Genomic DNA, 18,359 nt, shown 5'->3' with positions numbered 1-18,359 from the left:
TTTTTAAAAAAACATACATAAAACACAGAGATAAAATAAAATAGAATAGAAATACAATAACATAAATAAATAAAAATAAAGGGTCGGCTAGGATGGGGTAATAAATATGTATTTTTCTAAGATTCTTAATGTTATTATCAATTTTTTATTCATTTGATTTATTTTTCAATAGTTTCTAGGCAACTTTGGAAATCTGTAGTTTCAAATACAAAAAAGGAGGGTAATTTCGTAAGCCAAATCATTTTATGAATAATTTTGCTAATATACAAGTCAGATTAATGATTTATATTTCATCAACAGAGAAATTAGGGTTGCTAAAGTAAAATAAAATATGTTTTTTGGAGTACTTTTTATTTTTAAGTGTTCTGGAGATATATGGAACCAAAAGGAAGAGGAGTGAAAGCAAGGTGTTTTGCCTCTTTTCTTCCTCTCCTTCTCTCTCATCCCTCCATCCCTTCCTCCTTCCTGTCCTCAGACACTTCTCTTCTTTTCGCGGGAATCTTCCTGCAGGTGTGCGTCACGTGCGCGCCTCGGCCACGTGGAGGCGCCGCAGACCCGCGTTCCCGCGAGCCGCCGCTGCTCCGCGCCACAGGAGGGGGGAGGGGGAGGGGGAGGGGGGGGAGAGAAAGTAGTGGAGCCGTTACAGGAGGAGGGAGGGGGAGGAGGGGGGCCCCTCTCTCTCTCTCTCTCGCTCTCTCTCTCTCTCTCTCTCTCTCCGCCTCAGCATCGCGGATCAGATGCTCCCTGTGCGGGCTGGGAGCGAGCAGCGCCGCGCGCACATGCATGGAGCTGCGCGCACAACTTGTGTCCACAGCCGCCGGACTTCTCTCCTGCAGGATTTAGCGGTCTGGACTTTACTCCTCCACCTCCTCCATCCCTCCTCCATCACCTCCTCCTCCGCCACCATGCGTCCCGCCGCGCTGCTCCTCGTGCTGACCGCCGCCGTGTACGCGGACAGCATGGAGGGACCAACAGGTAACCGCAACTCCAGCAACACCTGCACTCTTCATCTTTTCAAAACTTGTCACGCTTTCAGCCCGCTGTCTGGAATCTGTGGAGTTTAAAAGTTGAGTGTTGGTCTCGTACTGAACTTTCTGGTCCTCGCGCTGCTGCAGCGGCGGCGGCGGCTCTGATCCTGTTCATTCCTGTGTGTGTGTGATTGGTCTCTGCTTCAGGACCAGCTCCCAGCCCGGGCTCAGCAGAAGTTGCTCTGAATAGAGACTCTGGACGCTGGATCCAGTCTGTTCTGCAGGAATCCTGATGTAGAAAGACGGTTTTTCTCACGGTCCGGGCAGACTGAAGCATCTTGCTGGTGTGTGGTGTTAGGAGCATGTGTGAGTGTGTGTTCTGGGGGGTCTGGTCCCCCGTCAGGAGTGTGTGAGTGTGTGTTCTAGGGGGGTCTGGACCCCCGTTCTCCCCCCTGCCATGTGTCGGAGCATCTCTCCAGTGATGCAGCTGAACCTCAGAAGCTCAGCCTTCCTGACGGATCCCTGAAATGTCAACCAGGAGGTCCGGCTGTGCTGCAGCACCGTGCAGATGAATCAGTAGAGTGTGTGTGTGTGGGTGTGTGTGTGTGTGTGTGTACCGAATACCTGACAGCTGCTCCGAACATCCTCAAACTCCTGATAGACAGGCAGAGGGGGGAAAAAAAACAACAACAAAAAGGCAAAGAGATTTGAGGTAAAAATACCTGGAAGGCGTAGGAGACGGGAGTTGAAACGCTCCCCGCGTTGGCCCAACGGCGCCGGGTTTCAACCCCTCAACACGGCTGGAGAGGATTTGTCTGGAAGGCCCCCGGACCGCCGTCCCCTGACGGACGGTCCCAGGCCCTCCGGAGGGAGAGCGCGCCCCTTGATCTGGCGGACGGGGGTATAAATAACGGCGGGGATCGGTTTCACTGCGGCCGGCAGCAGTTGGCGGACACACTGGTCCCCCCTCACACACACACACACACACACACACACACACACACACACACACACACACACACACACTGCCACCTGTCTGGTGAGCCGACACGCAACAACACCGAGAAGCTCTGTCCATGCGGGGTCGACACGGCGGGGTCAAGACCCGATCTTTGACTTTAATGTTGTTATTTACTGAAATCTGTTGAGGCAGTGAACGCCTCATGGGCAGCTGGAACTATAGTGAAGAAAACCTGCTAATTGGGTTTTAATTAGGCCTGTGTGATAAAATAATCCGATAATAACTTTTAAATTGAAAACTTTGAAGGTTTTCCTGATATGTGAGCAAAAATCAAACAATTATTACTGGAAATTACTACAATCTCAACATAAATGTAATTTTAATTGAATATTCTAACTCAGTGAAATATCCAATAAAACCTGTTGCATTATGGGTGTTTTTATGGACGCCCCTTGATCAGAGAGAGATAAGTGAGAGAGTTGCGAACAATAACGTTACAGGCGCCATTTTTTGTCCAACAACTGTAAAGTTGCGTGTTTGAAGCCTGATATCACAAATTCAGAATATTATTTGAGGCTACTGAGTTTTAGTTTATACCTAATGATAAGTTAAACATGGCTGTTTGGCCTGATGGGCTGGATTTTTATGCTAAGAGCTTATTTTCAGCCTGTAAGAGATACAATCAATCACATATCAATAAGTCTTCTCGAACAACATCCAGGCATGTTGTTAACAGTGACCGAGGAAAATAATCATTACAGAGACGACTGCTGGACAAAAACCCAATGGTCACTGTCGCAACTCTCACCATCCGGCTCTGGGAGACGCTAATGCTAGCTCGCTAGCTAGCTTTAGCGATACCGCTCTCTATGAAACACGAAGAGTTGCTTGTTTATTTACGATCTTTACCCATTTTTAGCTCCAGAGTCAAACTTTCACAATAAAACTGTTTCCTGTTACAGTTAATCGAGTCTTCCAGTGAAAGAAAAGCGCGATGCTAACACACATGTTGCTTCACATTCGCGGCGGCGGCGGCCATGTTTGATAGAGAAGGGTTGATAACAGCAGTGACAGCAGAGCGACCTGGTCTCCCCCCTGAGGCTCAGCTGATTTAGCCAGTATTGATCTGTTATCGATCGGCGGACGGGGTGAAGGAAGAGCTGCTTCTTGGCGTTTCGGTTGATCTGTTTTCACCAAGAAACCGAAACTCGCCACACTTCATAGTTCCATTATGTCTTCAGTGTTCCTCAGAAAAGAAGTCCAGAAATGTCATCATGACAGTTGTGAAGCTACTGTAAGGGTAAAATGTGGTGTTGTGAAACATAAGGCCCGTGGACATTAGCCTCCAAGCCGTGCTGTCAGGATGACATGTTTGAAACTTGTATAAATTTAAATATTGTTTTTATTTGTACTTTTCATGATATTTTCCATGATTAGAATTAGCTTCATGTTCGAGATTTTAGCAATTTTCAGTAGATAGTTTGGTTTAGTTTTTGTGAGAATATCTATATTTTCGTCAGGTGTACTCCTGTGTTACAACAAATTACAAACTTAAAAGGTTTAAATTTAAAGGTTACCTATGACAGTGTTTTATTAGTCTGGTCAGTTAAAGATTGACGTAATTCTTTGCACCCAAAATTGACCAACTTGAACACATCAGCGACGTCCAACATGTTTTAGTTTTGGGGTGGGGGGGGCGTCACATGCACCCTGAACAAAGTAGATCCATAGTGACCTTTCAAATTAAAGCCACTTTTAATGACGCAAAATACACTGAAATGTCTGAAAAATTTCTTCTGTTGCATTATGGGTGTTTTTTTTCAAACTCCAAACTCCTGTTTGCCGCTTATAAAACTTAGCTAGCTGTCATGGTAACACAAAGGCCAGACTGGTAAAGAACAGTAAATAAGTTATATGTCAAGTTACTCATAGGGCTTCAAATATAATAAATGTTACTTTTATTTCCATGTTATTTTATTATCTCATTAATGTTCATATATTTTGAATGTATATATATATATATATATATATATATATATACACACATATGTATGTATATGTTTATATATATATATATATATATATATATATATATATATATATATATATATATGTATGACGTTCAGCTCCATTGGTGGGTAGCGAGAGTGAGACATCTACCCTTTACATACAGATATGGGGGTCAGTGTTGCTGTGTCCACTAAAAAGTAGTTTTCTTTGAAATTTGGAGCATTTCTTGGCATTTGGAGCCTCTTGCGGTCTGGTTTTGGCCCTCAGGCCTCATGTTTGACACACCCGCGTTAGTGTCAGTATCAGGATTCAGGCCTTTTGGTTTATTTTGAGAAATAAATGGAGGCTTTCACGCCGCTCAAGGTGTAAATGATCACAGACTGACACTTCCTTTTAGCTTTCCGGTTCAGAGATGATGGTTGAAGTCTGATGAAAACGCCAGCGTCTTCCTCGCTTTGTGTTTCTCTCCGATGCCAGAGTGGAGAGAGTCCGTGGAACGGCGAGTGTGTGACTGCTCAGGTGGAACCTGTTCAAGAAGTGCGAGCCGAAGAGGTGATTTGATGTCGGGATGAAACCCCGAGAGAGAACTCTCAACGCCGACGAGCGGCTCTGAGCTCGCCGTCCGAACCGGAGGTGCAGACCGCACACAGGGTGGGCTTTTCACGGTCTGCTGGGATCAGGGCGGCGGCGTGGATCCGGCTCGGTGCTAATCCTGCTCTCCTGGGGCCAACGTGGAGGTGTGTGTTCGTTCTAAGCGGTCGTCCAGGAGGAAATAGCACAAAGACTCCTCCGGTGGAGAAATGGCGCCGTAGCATAACGGCTACACCATGTTCAAGAAAATGAGTCCGCCGTAATCATGGCTCATGGTAATGAGGTGGCAGAGAAACGAGGACTAGTCCCACTGCGGGGGAACGAGTGGAGGAAGAAAGATCTGAGAAAAGGACGAGTCGGAGACCAGAACGATAAACAATCGGGGGAACCGCTCATGCTCTGAACGCCGGGCGGACGGCGCCTCACGCCACAGGCCGGTTAAATAAACCGCCTACGTACAGGTCGGACCGCGGGCCGCCATCTTGGAATATTGCGTCATGGCGACGGAAAAAAGTCGCCTCATTTACATATAATTCTGTTCCTGAAGGTGAAGAAACCGGCCGGTTTATTTGGATTTAAACTTAATTCCAAACAAAGTTTTCAGGCGTCCACATGGTCACTTCAGAGCAGAATTAAGCTTTATTCAGGTTTAAAGAGGAATTAAAAGTCCCGTGTAAACACACTGAGTGGCTCCTCTCCTCCACGCCGATGGCTTTTGAGGAATTTTAATTGCCTGGGCCGTTCTCTCCGTTCGCCCCGTTCGCTCCGTCTCCCAGCCGGTGATTGGCGGCGAAGAGCAGCGACTTGTCGAAAGGTGTTTGACAGAGTTAAAATGTGACTTTCCTTCCTTTATCTTCACAGTGGAAAACTTTGTGGGTTTTTTTTTCTGTTCTTTTCAAAAGTTCTCGGGCCTGAGAGTTCCTCCTGACTCTCCTACCTGTGGAAGTGATTGCTTCTGTTTATCTGGAAATGATTTCTTCTTATCGGGGGAGGAGTCCGAGCTGCCTGGAGGCAATTTCTGTCCCGGACTGGGTGAAGCGTGGCGTGGAGGCTGAACATCCTCCTCTGCGTCTCTTTTACTCATTGGTTTTATCGTGGGTTGTCTATTGGGCGTCCTGATCGTCAGTAACGTGGAAATATTTCAGGTACCGATCAACAGATTGGACTCTTGTGCCGATTATTTGATGTATTTGTCTTCAAATGAGAGAAAAATGTGAAATCAAAGCCATAAATAGGATCCCAGGGAAAATGAGTCATTTATAGAGAGCTTGTGGTTTGAACGGAGTTCCGGCTAATCCGGTCCGTCGCTGCTGCTTCTCTCTCCAGTAACGCGTTTTCTGAGGAATCACGCTGACGGACGGTTGGGAAATTCTTCCAACTCCATTGACGCGTATCTGGCAGAAACACTGCGACTTGACTCCCAGTCCTGGTCCTGGGCCCGGTTCGTGTTCTGAAATAACAATCCATCTTGATCATCAAACTCTTCACCATGGTCAGGTTCATGTGCAGCAACAGCGTTTCAGAAAAGTTGCATTTTCCACCGTTTGCATGTAGACGGAGTCGTTGCGTTTTCCAAACATTTTCACCGGTTCCAAGCAGCGTTGTCGTTCAAACGGACCGCAAAAATGTCCCCGCTTTCACCTGGAAGGTCCAACAGATCACAAACACATCACTATTATTTGATGTTTCAGGTGAAAACAGAATTTTTACATTTTGGTAAGCGAAGAGGACGTCAGTGTGGAAGTTCAGGAGGACATGGTTCAGAGTCACGACACAGTAGGCCATAGATATATATGTACGGTAATATTAGAGAGCGTATATATGAGATGATTTGAATTCCAGGCTGCATATTTTCACATCAGCTCTGTCTCTCTCACGGTCGAAACCTGCGTGAATTAATTTTTAATAACGGGAGAAGCGAGAGGGAGGCAGTCCTTCTGGGCCGAAATCGCCGCCGTTTGTGCTCGAAAATAGAAAACGTCAATAAGTAAGAGCTGCCGTGATTGAAGTAACTGTTTTAGCGTGGTGCACATTGTCGAACCTCTTGAGTGGATTCGGTGGTCGGGGGTTCTGCTGCAGGTAAATCAGCGGAGGCTGCTCGCCATTATCGGTTTGTATTTCTGGACCACCGAAGGAACTTTTGAAAGCGGTAAAAATTAGAGCGTTCCATCAGACGTGAAGTCCTGGAAAGCAGATTGATGGTTGATACGAGCGTGGAGCGTTTGAGGGCGGGTTCCTCGCTCTTCCAGGATAATTTGTCGGGCGGTTGAGGAAAACATTTGCTTTCGGCTGGCGGACTCGTCCAGCGCCGTTTGACTGGCAGGTGGGATTGATGGTGTTAGATTCCCGCCGGTCGGAGCATGTATTAGGGAGGAGATATACGGCCGCTGATGGCCGCCTGTCCCTTCGGTCCGGCCGCCGCCGTTAAACTCCCAGATTTGTCGGCGCCCGCTGACAGCCCGGGCGTGAAGAACGTCCGCGACCGTCCCTCCGCCGCGGCGTGTTTCCACTCCGAGCCGCCGCCCGGCCGTGAAACCTGCGGTCCGGGCCCGTCGCGCCGGATGACGGGACGGCGGCGTGAGACGGGGGTCAGCGGCGGGACGCCGTGCTCGTCAGCAAGTGTCACTCCGGATCTAGATGACATCTGGAGCCAAACTGCAGGGACGGCGTTCCTCTCGCTCCCTTCGCTTTTCCCTCGCTACGACTCAAGGGAAAAAAAAAAAAAAATGCCAAAAGCTATTTCTTTTCAGCTCTGCTACCTTCGTTCCTGGACTCCTTATCTCTCAGAATTTTTTTTCTCCCATGTTTAGCCCCCCGTGTCATTAATGTAGAAGACGAGGGAGCCGATAAACTCAAGTTAGATTAACTGCCAAACTCACTCCTCCATATCTTACACTGCAATTTTTTATTTTTTTGGAAGTTACCAAGAAAAAAAAAAAAAAAAGGAAGGCAGTGATCTGGAGCGAGACCCGGGGTGCGTGGGTCCCCAGGTAGCTGTAGATATTACACTTTAAAAAGTAGGCGTTTAAAGTTATCAAACCTGTGGGCCTCGGCGCGTCCCTGCGGCTCGCAGGACATATTAAAAGTTGAAGGGAAAACTTGTGAAGAGAGAGCGAGTGAGGAAAAAAAAAAAAATCCAATTATTAAATAAATAAATGTGACATGCCCCTCACCGGAGTGAACAAGGGCACTGCGGCAGAGCCTGTCAAGGTTAGCGTTGACCCATCTGTGCACAGCGGGGGAGGTTATGCAGCATGAGCAGCAACACCTGTGTGTCTGCTCTCGCCGCGGGACGCCTTCCGTCGCCGCCCCCCCCTCCTCAACTCCAACGCTGGACCGGCGCCAGCTTCTCGGCGCCGCCTTGCGCTGTGATGGTGCACGAGGAAGCGTCCTTCAGAGTTGATCCCAGCAGGGAGGCTACTCTTCCACTGCTTTTAAAACAGCTGATAGAGACATGAAATGCTTCGCTAGCTCCTGGAGTTAGCCGGTCTGCACCTCCTGTAATACCACATTCAGCCACAGGGTGGTGTGACGAGTCACCGGAGAGCCACCGAGTGTCACCGAAAGTCCCCAAAAATGATTGTTTCTGGCCATGGGAGTTTGGAAAAAATGTCAAAGTATCACAAGGCAGAGAAAACATTCAGGAACCAAACCGGGATCCTTCATACGCTTTAAAACAACTTTGCCATCCTAAACCGCGCTCCGATGAAGACCGAATGTCTTCAAGTGATTCCAGAGGAATCGTGGATCTGTCACGCTCCGGCGGATCAGATACTGACCGAGACACTCGATGCTTTTCCTCATGTCCATTTCAGTGCGGATCGGGTGTCCTGCTGGAGATCTTTTGACGGAGATCAAGATTAAGGCCTGACACCGAAACCCTGGAGCGTGGTGAAGGCGTTCCCCCGTTCCACTCTGGGAAATGCCTCCCCAAAGTCTGCCTTAAAGTCGATAATTCAACAAAATGATCTCCTCCAGAGAGAACACTGAATTCTTCGTTGTATTTTGTGAAGAACAAATATGTTCTGTAATGTCATTGGAGTTTTAACAGACAGTTATCGCTTCTTGCTGTGAAATTATCACTTAGATTTAGGGACAGATGTTTGTTGGAGTCTAATATACCTGGTCATTTTCGTCGTTTGTCTCCAGCGTTCAGTAAAATCAACGTTAGCATGTTCGCAGTACAGTGATACAGCAGTAGGGTACCACCATTTTCATCCAAGATCGGGTCAAGTCATGTTTTTTTCGGGACGCCAGTATCATATTTAAAGATCAGTGGTAGAACCCGGCGAGTGTTCAATTCCTGCAACACCAGAGTCGCCTGGACCGGCGGAGTTAGCTTGACGTGGATCGTTAGCTTAACTGTTCAGTGGACCTGGGAGGATTTGACTTCTTGGTAAAGAGTTTCAGGGCTACTGGTCCTCAGCAGAGAGACGCTGGAGCAGAAATCTCAACCCTTCATGAGCCAAAAGAGCCATTCCTGCAACTTTCCACCAGTTCAGTTAAACTGGAGCCATCAGATGTATTTTAACCTTTGAAATCAGACTAACACAGCTTAGACAGTTTAATACACGTACAAAACTGTATCTAATGCTTCTATAATTCATTTTAGCTGTTTCACTTTTCTATTTCAGCATTTTTTTTTATATAGACAAATTCAACATTTTAAGCTGTTTTAATCCTTCGTAAGCATGTTTTGAATTATTTTGACTCTTAGAAATTCTTATTTCAGGGTTTTGGAAGCCGTTCTGCCATTTTTCATCTCTAATTCTTGTGGTTTTAGCTATTTTTTCACCAATTTACGAATCCCTTTTGAGTCTTTTCAGAGTTGAGAGCAGATTGGATTGAGTGTTCCCTCAGTGCCGATTGATGTGAAACATTCAGAGAGTTTTCAGATGGAATTCTGCTTGTTTCTTCACACCTGACACTCGGATCGAGTGTCATGAAGGACGCCAGCTTTTCAGGTTGTTGTTTTTTCCAGCTGTATTTATATATATATAAAAACTTGGCGGATGCGGTTTCTCTCGGATCCGGAGGTCGGAGACGTTTGAGACTTTCGCCGCGCGGCGTTTGACAGGCGTACCGGCACCTTGACACCGATCGGAAAGAACGTGGTCAAGGCTGCGCCGCGCCGAGAGTTTCAGAGTGAAATTAATAAACACCTCCGGCGCAGGCGGTGCCGCCGAGACTCGAACCCTCGACCCCGGCGGTGTGAATGCTTCATTCCGCCCGTCTCGGCCCTCGCGCCTCGCCGTCCCACCCGTACGTCTTCCTCCTCTTTCAGGTATTCGTTCCTTCTTCTGGTCTCTACCTCTGAAACCCTCGTGCTGTTGATGAGCTGTCTCTCCGGCGCCGCCCGGAGCCAGTGCGGGTTTTTCCTCAGCCCTCCCTTCCTGAATCATTGATTTTTCAGCAGAGGCTTCACCGGTGCAGGTGGGGAAAGGGAGGAAACGGCGAACGGCATGGAAACGAACGATGCCTCGGGTTTCTGTCGACACCTTTCATCAAGGGAAGATGAGACTCCGCCACGTTTGGCCACCAACCCCCCCACCCTTCCTCCTCCACCCTAATCTCAGCTTCAATGCGTCCGAGCAGATGGCTCCGAGTCCGGGGCCGCCGATAGATAAATAATAGGCCAGGAGAGGATGATGAGGCCGGCCCAGACGCCCGACCTGACCCTGGCCGGCTCTGCAAAGAACGCTTTGTCTGCCCTCCAACGGGCAGCCGCTGTTGACATATGTTGTTTGTGAGCTGGTTGACGCCGCCTCCCGTATATCGACCTAGAAAAGTGGCGACAGCAGCAGAAAGTTGGCCCTCGCAGGTTGGCTTGCTTTTTTTTTTTTTTCTCCTTCCCTTCTGTTTCATGTGGATCTTTAAAGTATTTTAAAGAAAAAGCCTCCTTCAAGGGCAAAGCAGGGATTCTGGACTTTGAGTGAAACATGGGTTAGTTGGGAAGTGAAGCCGTTTGAAGGTATATTTTGCATTTAAGGGGAGATTTATTTATTTATTTATTTGCTGCCAAATATCAGTTTATTTGAGTCCAGATGAACACACATTAATTCTGCAGAGTTGTTAAATTAATTTATGGTTTAGAGAGGTTCGGCTACTTTTTCTTGTTAAGAATAAATGCTCATAATTTGCATAATGTAGCATTAAATTACAAAAAACACCAAAACTTAATGATCCATCCCAGCAGAGCAATGCTTTAATGTCCTTTCAGGATAATGCAGTTATTTTTTAAGTTATGCATAAATCATCAAATTGTTAAAGAAATCGCAATTAAACTTCTTTATGTAGCACTTTAAATACACATGAAGTATAGAGGAGAACTGTTCTAAAATAGTTTAATTAGTCTTTAGATACACTATCAGATATTGAGAAATTATTGAGACTTTAACCATTTAAGTATCTGACTTCTTTATCATTGAAATGCTGAGCTGGAAACAGACTTTTGACTTCTGGTTTTGTTTGGAACAAGATCGCATTTCAAATTTATGGATTAAATTTAGGTAGGAATGGCATTACTTTAGACCTGCTCCCATGAATTTGGACAAGGTGGGTTGTGGAGTCTGTTTACAAGACGCTACTGTTGTGATAGACGATAACACCTGTAATAACAATCCAACATGGCCACCCGTCCATACCAACGTACATGTTCTCCCATTGTTAATTGTGAATCATGAAAACTACATTGTTTTTCAGCGTTTCTTCCATTTCCATGTAAAACTTTCTCAGTTTGACCTTCAAAATACTGTCAATAACTATTTTCATTGAACTTCAGACACACGGGCATTTAAAAATCACATTTTTTGTCCTGAAAATGAAATAGAAATCTACTAAACGTCTGCTCACTCCAGGTTATAACAGGTTAAAAAAAACCAGACGTTCCAGTGTCCTTGCCCTCCTTTGATGGACTGTCCTTCAACAATCTGCTGAAACCAAACCACATACCCAGCAAATGTAGATTTAGCTTGGATAATGCTCCCGTTATGAAGGAATTCATAGATTTGTGTCCTGTAGGTATTCCTCTGCGCCTGTTAATTTATGGGAGTCGTAAACCTAAGTAAAGCTTGCCGTCAGCATAACTGTGGAAGAAACATTGTACTCACTGAACATAAATAATAAAAAGGACTGCTACCAAATATCAATTTATGGGCGCGTGGCAGAAAAAAGGCCGCAGCCTGACAGCCGGAGCCACGTCGGAGTTTTCTGACTCAGCCGCCGCCAAAGGTCATTTATTACGCTTTGTAATGCAAATCAGTAACTGATTTGCAGATCCTGCTCGCCTTCTCTACCTATTTTATGTCAAGCACTTAACAAAGAGGCGGACTTTAGCTTGTCAGTCGCTGCTTAGCGAGGGGGGGGGGGGGGGGGGGGGGGGCATGGGGGGGCGGAGGGAGGGGGGGTACGCGGCGACCCTGAGGAATGCACATACAGAACAATGCTCGTGACATGTTTGTCATTGTTATTCCCCGCAGACGCTTTGCACATAAATTGCTTCCCGGCTCTGAATCTGCTGGGGGGGTGGGTGGGTGGGGGGTAGGGGGTGTAGGGTAGGGGATGATGGGGGGGGGGGGGGGGGGGGGGACACGCCCACGCCGTTCCTCCGCCGGTCTCAGACATCCCTCTAATTGTGTGCCCACAGAAAGTAGGCTACGCATTGTTTTTTTTTTTTACCTCTGCTTAGCACCCCCCCCCCCCCCCCCCCCTTTTTTTTGTGGAAACGTTGGCCAACTCTCACCACCCACCCTCTCTCCGGATGGCAGACCTGTTGTTAATTAAAGCTGCCAATCACAGAGAGGCAGCGGAAGACGCGGCGGCGGAGAGCGCAGAGGGAGGTTCCTACTCCTCTTCAAAGCACTCTCTTCTCGCCAGCGTTCCGTCACGTCTTGATTTTTCTAGAGGCTGCGTCCGAGGCCTGAGGGCGCCGACTGAGCGACGGCCGTACGCCGACGACGCCGTGTTGTCGGCGTAAGGAATGGAGTGACAGCTCTCTAACCAGTTCCACACCAAACTTGCGGCGTCCTTGCCGTTTTGCCCGTCTCACGTCTTCGACCTCCCCCATGTTTAATGAAACCCGTCTGGAGAGGGACTGTGCTACAAGAAGTCAGGGCAGATCTGGAGTCGAATCCCTGACAGGAGGTTTAGCGCTGATGGTCCAGAACCGATTGGAAACGGTTTCCGACGGGACGCTTAGCGGGCTTCTTCCCTCACGTCGTCGTGCTGACCGCCACATTCCGAGACGCCGTACTGTAAATCCTGATCCAAGCAGTCTGCTGCTGAGTGAAGCTGATTGTCTTGGATTTAATTGGGTTGAAGGCCCGCTCCAGCGGCTCGCCTACTGGAACGCTTACCGTAGAGCAGATGCGAGAACGTCCCCCGCCGTCGGGACGAGAGTCGCGTCAAGGCCGTCTGAGGAAGACGGACGGTGACGGGACAGACGGGCCTGCTTCGGGAAGCGGGAAGAGGAAATGTGTGCCGGCGTACCGACGCGCCGACCGCCGCCTCCACAGTCATGCCTGCTCCGAGTGCTACCGCTGCAGCTCATGCCAAATACCGCAGACTGCAAATCTATGGAAGCAACAGCTTTTAGACCCATCGTCAGTTATAGAAGTCAGAAGTAAGTTTTGAGGCCAGCAGGGGTTTCTAGTTCAGGGGCCACAAACGGCTCAGTTCCATCTTAGTTGGACCAGTTTGGTGAAATACACATTTACTGATATCGATATTGGCTGTTAATATCGGAGCAGTTTTACTTGTCGGACCGATATCGGCACGTTAAAGACTGTTGGCAGATACCGATATCAACGTTGATATATCCTGCATTTCTTTAGTTTTCTTCCTCATTTTTATTTTGTTTTTCACAATTGGAACGCCTTTCACATTGTATAGAAATCAAAATACTTTGCTGAGGTCTATTAAAGATCTATCATGTTTGTTATAGTTAAAGGTGCATTAAGGAGTTTTACAACCTTAAAAATACTTATTTTCCACCATAAATATGTTACACATTTTTAATGATGTGTACAATGTGCCCTGACATATTCATTACAAGTACCTCTAACAGCGCTAAACTGTCACTTGAAAGTTGCAGTGCCGGTCCGGCACCAGCAATTTTTTTGGGGAGAATTTGAAAGGAATGACGTAATGCGCGCTCCGGCTGGTTAGGTTTCATTTTGTCTGCAATTACTCCGCCAGATGCTTAGTGAGCAACAACTGAGGAGGATCTTCCAGAAAGTAAGAACAGACTGGCTTCTAGCACTGCCACAGCTCCACACAGACTCCACCAGGTAAAAGACACTTAAATCTTACTTGAGCGCTTCTAAACGAGCGAAGACGGAGTCCCCCTCTTCCGTGCACGCGAGCCACAGGGACGAGTTTTTCACTAAGCTGCGTTACGCCCAAGGCCTGCAGGGGGCGCTGTTTCGCATAAAACGTGCAAACTCCTTAAGGCACCTTTAAGGTTTTTTGGATACATACATTGACACGTTAAAAAATGACCGATACACTGTGCATTACTAAATAAACTCTTTATTTTAAACTTCACTGCGTTGTGGCACAGTGTGTACATGTTGAAAATGTACATATTTTTTGCAAAAACCTATCGATTAATGCAGGAAATGACTCCAGTCTCTGCATAAAACCAATTTTAATCATTCCTTCTGGTGAAAAAAAATACATTTAAATTTAAGAGATTTGTCTGGATTGCAGCCTTTTACAGGCCGGTTTTGGCCCGCAGGCCTTATGTTTGATACAGGGTACTCTTTTGGAGACACCAGATCTCTTAATCCATCCCTCCCATGATGTGATGAAACCATTGGGGAGGTGTTCCTTCATTAGACCCTCCTGTTGATAAATCTTCCTCTATTTTCAAGTAAAATGCTTCAGTTTGCTTCATCTGTAGAGCAGTTTGAAAATAGCGCAGAAATCTAATCATCTTCAGCAGTTTATTTCTGAGAAGAGCCAAGCAGACTGTTATTAGAGAAAGTGATCAGACGTGTTCAACAGTTTGACAGAAGATGAACAGATCATTAAGTCCAGCCCAAGCTTGACTGGGATCTGGTGGCTTCAGGAAGAATGAATGTGGCGGTCTGTCCGAGCGGCGGGCTGGACGGAGTGACGGATGTGTGGGTGGAGGCTCTGCGTGGACACGCTGAGGGGGGACAGACCGTGACAGGTGCTGCTGACGGTGCAGATCACAGGCTATGTCTAATAGAGTGGTGCAGAGGAGGAGAGTGGGGCGCCCGGCCGTGCTTCCTGCTGCCTCTCGGTGTAAAGCAATGCTACGTGCTAATGCTACTTATGCTAATGCTACTCCTGCTACCAGTTAGCTGGACAGTTACCGCAGAAAGTGACTACAGTCTCAACATAAAGCCGATTTTAATTAAAAGTTCTGGACAAATATCCGAAAACACCGTTGCATTATGGATGTTTTTCAGAGCTCATGGCTTTGAGGCTAATGCTAGTTTTGCTAGCTTTCGTAGCAGCATCACAGATTTTTAATTCGAATCTCTGTTCTGTGGTGTTCAATAAAATAATTATACTTTGAAGGTTTTTTTTTTATTTTTATTTTGCCACATTGGACCCTATTAAGGACCAGTTTTGGCCCACGGGCCTTATGTTTGATGCCTTCTATGCTCAAGTGAGACTGAAGCCTTCTGATTTGGACAGGTTCACTTCGGGCAAAATGTCTCCGTTACTAGCTCAAATATTCCCGGCAAGTCAATTTTTTTTTTTTGTTAATATAATATGGAGCGCTGTGAGATTTCTCTGTATTGTTTTCAGTTTGTAAAGCTCGTACAGCTACACAGCTACAGTGTTTTAGCTTCTGCTACAGATGCTAATCCCCGCGCTAACACTGTACTTTTCTAAGCGGAGTCGTGAAGTGGCGTTTCCTCCCCGCTCGCTCCTGAAAGCCTTCAGATTAGCGTCAGGGTTTGTTGCCGCCCGAGCAGCACTTTCCGTACGTTTCCTGGTTTATTTCAGCCGAACCTCCAGTACCTCTTTAGCTGCCGTGTTTAGCGAGTGTTCTGCTGTCGTCTCAAACGATCCTCACAACTGTTTAAAGCACTCCTTTTATTTTTTAGGTTCCTTCACACCTGCCGAGAGAAACTCCAGGTGATCGCTTCAGTCCGCTCTGAGAGCTCCTGGGATATTCAGAGCAGTGTGATTTTGAGATACTCATGATTAAATGTTCCTGCTATTAGATTCTTCTCTGACAGATGGAGAGACGGTAAAAATGCCATTAAATCACAGCAGATGGCATTACACACTCACATTCGCCGACAAACTATAAAACCCAAACTTACCCAAACTTTCCCTTCATTCTTCAGTTTCTAACTAGTTTTTGGTGACTCTCTGCAGTTTTCTTCCAAACCATAAAAAATTAAAAATTCTGAAACATTTATTTATGTTATTAATTTATTCATTCTTAATTCTAATTATTATCGCTATATTATTTTCTGTCCATTCATTTATTTTTACTGGAATGACTGAATGAAAGCGCAGCAGTTTATTAAGTCATTCATTTTTTTAATTATTAATCTAGCCATCCATTTATTGATTTATTTACTGAAATGATCAAAAAACGAGGCCGTGGAAAATGCAACAACTTATTTATGAATTAATCTATTTATCTATTCATCCATTTTATATATTTGTATAGGAATTTTATTGTTTATTTATCTATCTTTTATTTACTTATTTGATTAACAAAAGAAAAAATTTAAACATTTCAATAAAAAAAAAAAAAAAAAAAAAAACACCGTAAAGGATAATTGAATTAAAAGGGAACAAAAAAGAAGATTCTAAAGAAAAAGAATAAAATGTATACATTTAATTTATATATATATGTATATATGTATATATGTATATATATATATATATATATATATATATATATATATATATATATACATATATATATATATATATATATATATATATATATATATATATGTATGTATATATATATATATATATATATATATATATATATATATATATATATATATTTATACATTTATTTCCAATAATGAAATAACTCTTCTTTAGATTCCATGGATTGACTCTGTCATGCAGCGATCTCTGTTTTGGTTCAGGTTCTAGCTGATTTCTCTCTTTCTGTAAATGTGTTCTGGATGTTGACCAGTCCAGTTGGTTGTGGAGTTTTAAATATAACTTGCTTTACAAGATGTTTGCTGTATTTCTGCCTTCCAGTGAGAGAAAGTTTACCCCAAGTGTTGTGTGAGTTGTGTGAGTTTCTGACGGTGTGTAGCAGCCGGCGCCGCCGGTTCGGCTCCCTGGCGGTTTTTTTCTCGAGCCTTGAACCGCAGATCCAAAGCTGTGCCACGTGGGACCGACTGGACCGCCGCACACCCGGCTCAGGACCGACCTCCACCTTCCCAGACCTCTCCCCGTTGGGGGGGAGGGGGGGTGGAGGGCGCCGGTGGTGGGCTTCGCCTCGGGCTTGTTTACTCTGCCCCGAGCACTTGAGCAAGCGTCCACGCCGCAGAGAGGCAGAAAGAGCCGAGCACACGTGGGTGTGTGAGTTCTGACCTAGCCGGGGGCTTGAATAAAAATGTCCGGTAATTGCCTGATTCTGTCACCCAGATGATTACCACAGGTGTTTGAGCTGTCGCAGCAGCCTGTGGAGCTTTGACAGGAAAAAACAAGCCTTTTTTTTTTCCCCCCACCCAGATTGTTCAAAAGACTCTGCATAAGGTTATAATGATTAGGCAGGTAGGGGCCCTTTCGCTGTCGCCGACTTTGACAGTTGGTCTTAATGATGTTGACATTTCAAATCTGCTCGGGAGGAAATGTTGTTCGCGGCAATCGCCCTCTCCCTTCGCGTTATGAAAAACAAAATCACTGGCATGTGAAATTTGCGTGGCAGACGAGGAGGGGCGGGAATGGGTGGGGGTGATTGTAGCGAGAACTGGGAGGAGGGCGCACGTTTTTCTTCTTCTAGTTGATTAGGCAGCTGAGATCGTCCTTTGTGACAGCGCGGTAGACGGCGAGGGGGAGGGGAACCGGCGCTCCCCGGGGAAGGCCTTTTGGGTTCATTGCCGCCGGATCGGTACGGACCGGTTTCAGAGGCGCGGGTCCATCCGGACGCCAGACCGGATTCATTCTGAGGATTTGAGACCTCGATCGGAACGGCGTGGTTTGGTACCAGAACCGGAGGAAACGGCGTCGAACCCTCGTTATCGGAGACGGAAACGGAGGGACGAAACAAAGAGACGCAGTGATGGAGGGAAAGTGCGAGGTGGAGGAGTGAAGGACGGCAGACGGAGGTTGGGAGGGGATAGAGAGCCTGTTGTCCGCCGTCTCAGCACAGCGGAGCCACTGTCTGCAGCTGCATGGGCCCCGTGGCGGAGCTCCATCTCTGGGACCATGTGCACCTCTATAAACGCCAAATTCAGCAGGGCCCCTCATTGATGTGCGCAGCGGCACGAGGCTCATTGCGTACTGGTAAAAAGGCAGCACCTCTGATTTGTCGTCTTTGTTGCGATACAATCGATGCAAAGTCATCTCGGTCCGCTCCGCGAAACTGGGACTGCAGTTCTCCCTGTGGAAAACTTCTCCGAGCGTCTGAGCGTCCAGAAGAGGAGGGAGAACCGGAGGAGTGTTCGCTCCGCCGGCCCTCCGCTGTCTCGGCCTTCTTTCAAAAGTTGGCAGCACCCGAGGGAAAACCTGGTTTTTCTGGAGCGGGTGCAGGAGACGGGCTTCTCACTGTTTCCCTCTTTAGATGTGAGAGTTTACTTAACGGCGCCTGTTTCTTAGTTGAGCTCAACAACTTTTCTGGGGCATCTTCCCCAAAGTGTCGCCCG

At 46.5% G+C, this 18,359-nt stretch overlaps 1 protein-coding gene across 1 annotated transcript in view; it reads left to right on the top strand.

The window, feature by feature from the left end:
• Positions 1-725: 725 nt before the first annotated feature.
• The window catches only part of LOC115409260 (receptor-type tyrosine-protein phosphatase U-like), a 227,756-nt gene continuing 210,122 nt past the window's right edge, over positions 726-18,359 (top strand). Inside the window, 1 exon segment of the mRNA XM_030120350.1 lies at positions 726-975. Within this exon segment, the coding sequence (XP_029976210.1) occupies positions 738-975 (238 nt within the window). The 5' untranslated portion in view covers positions 726-737.

This window comes from Salarias fasciatus, chromosome 22 (assembly GCF_902148845.1).
Source record: "Salarias fasciatus chromosome 22, fSalaFa1.1, whole genome shotgun sequence".
Classification (NCBI taxonomy): domain Eukaryota; kingdom Metazoa; phylum Chordata; class Actinopteri; order Blenniiformes; family Blenniidae; genus Salarias; species Salarias fasciatus.
The sequence above is the reverse complement of the archived record's forward strand: the minus strand, read 5'-3'. Positions and strand labels throughout refer to the sequence as shown.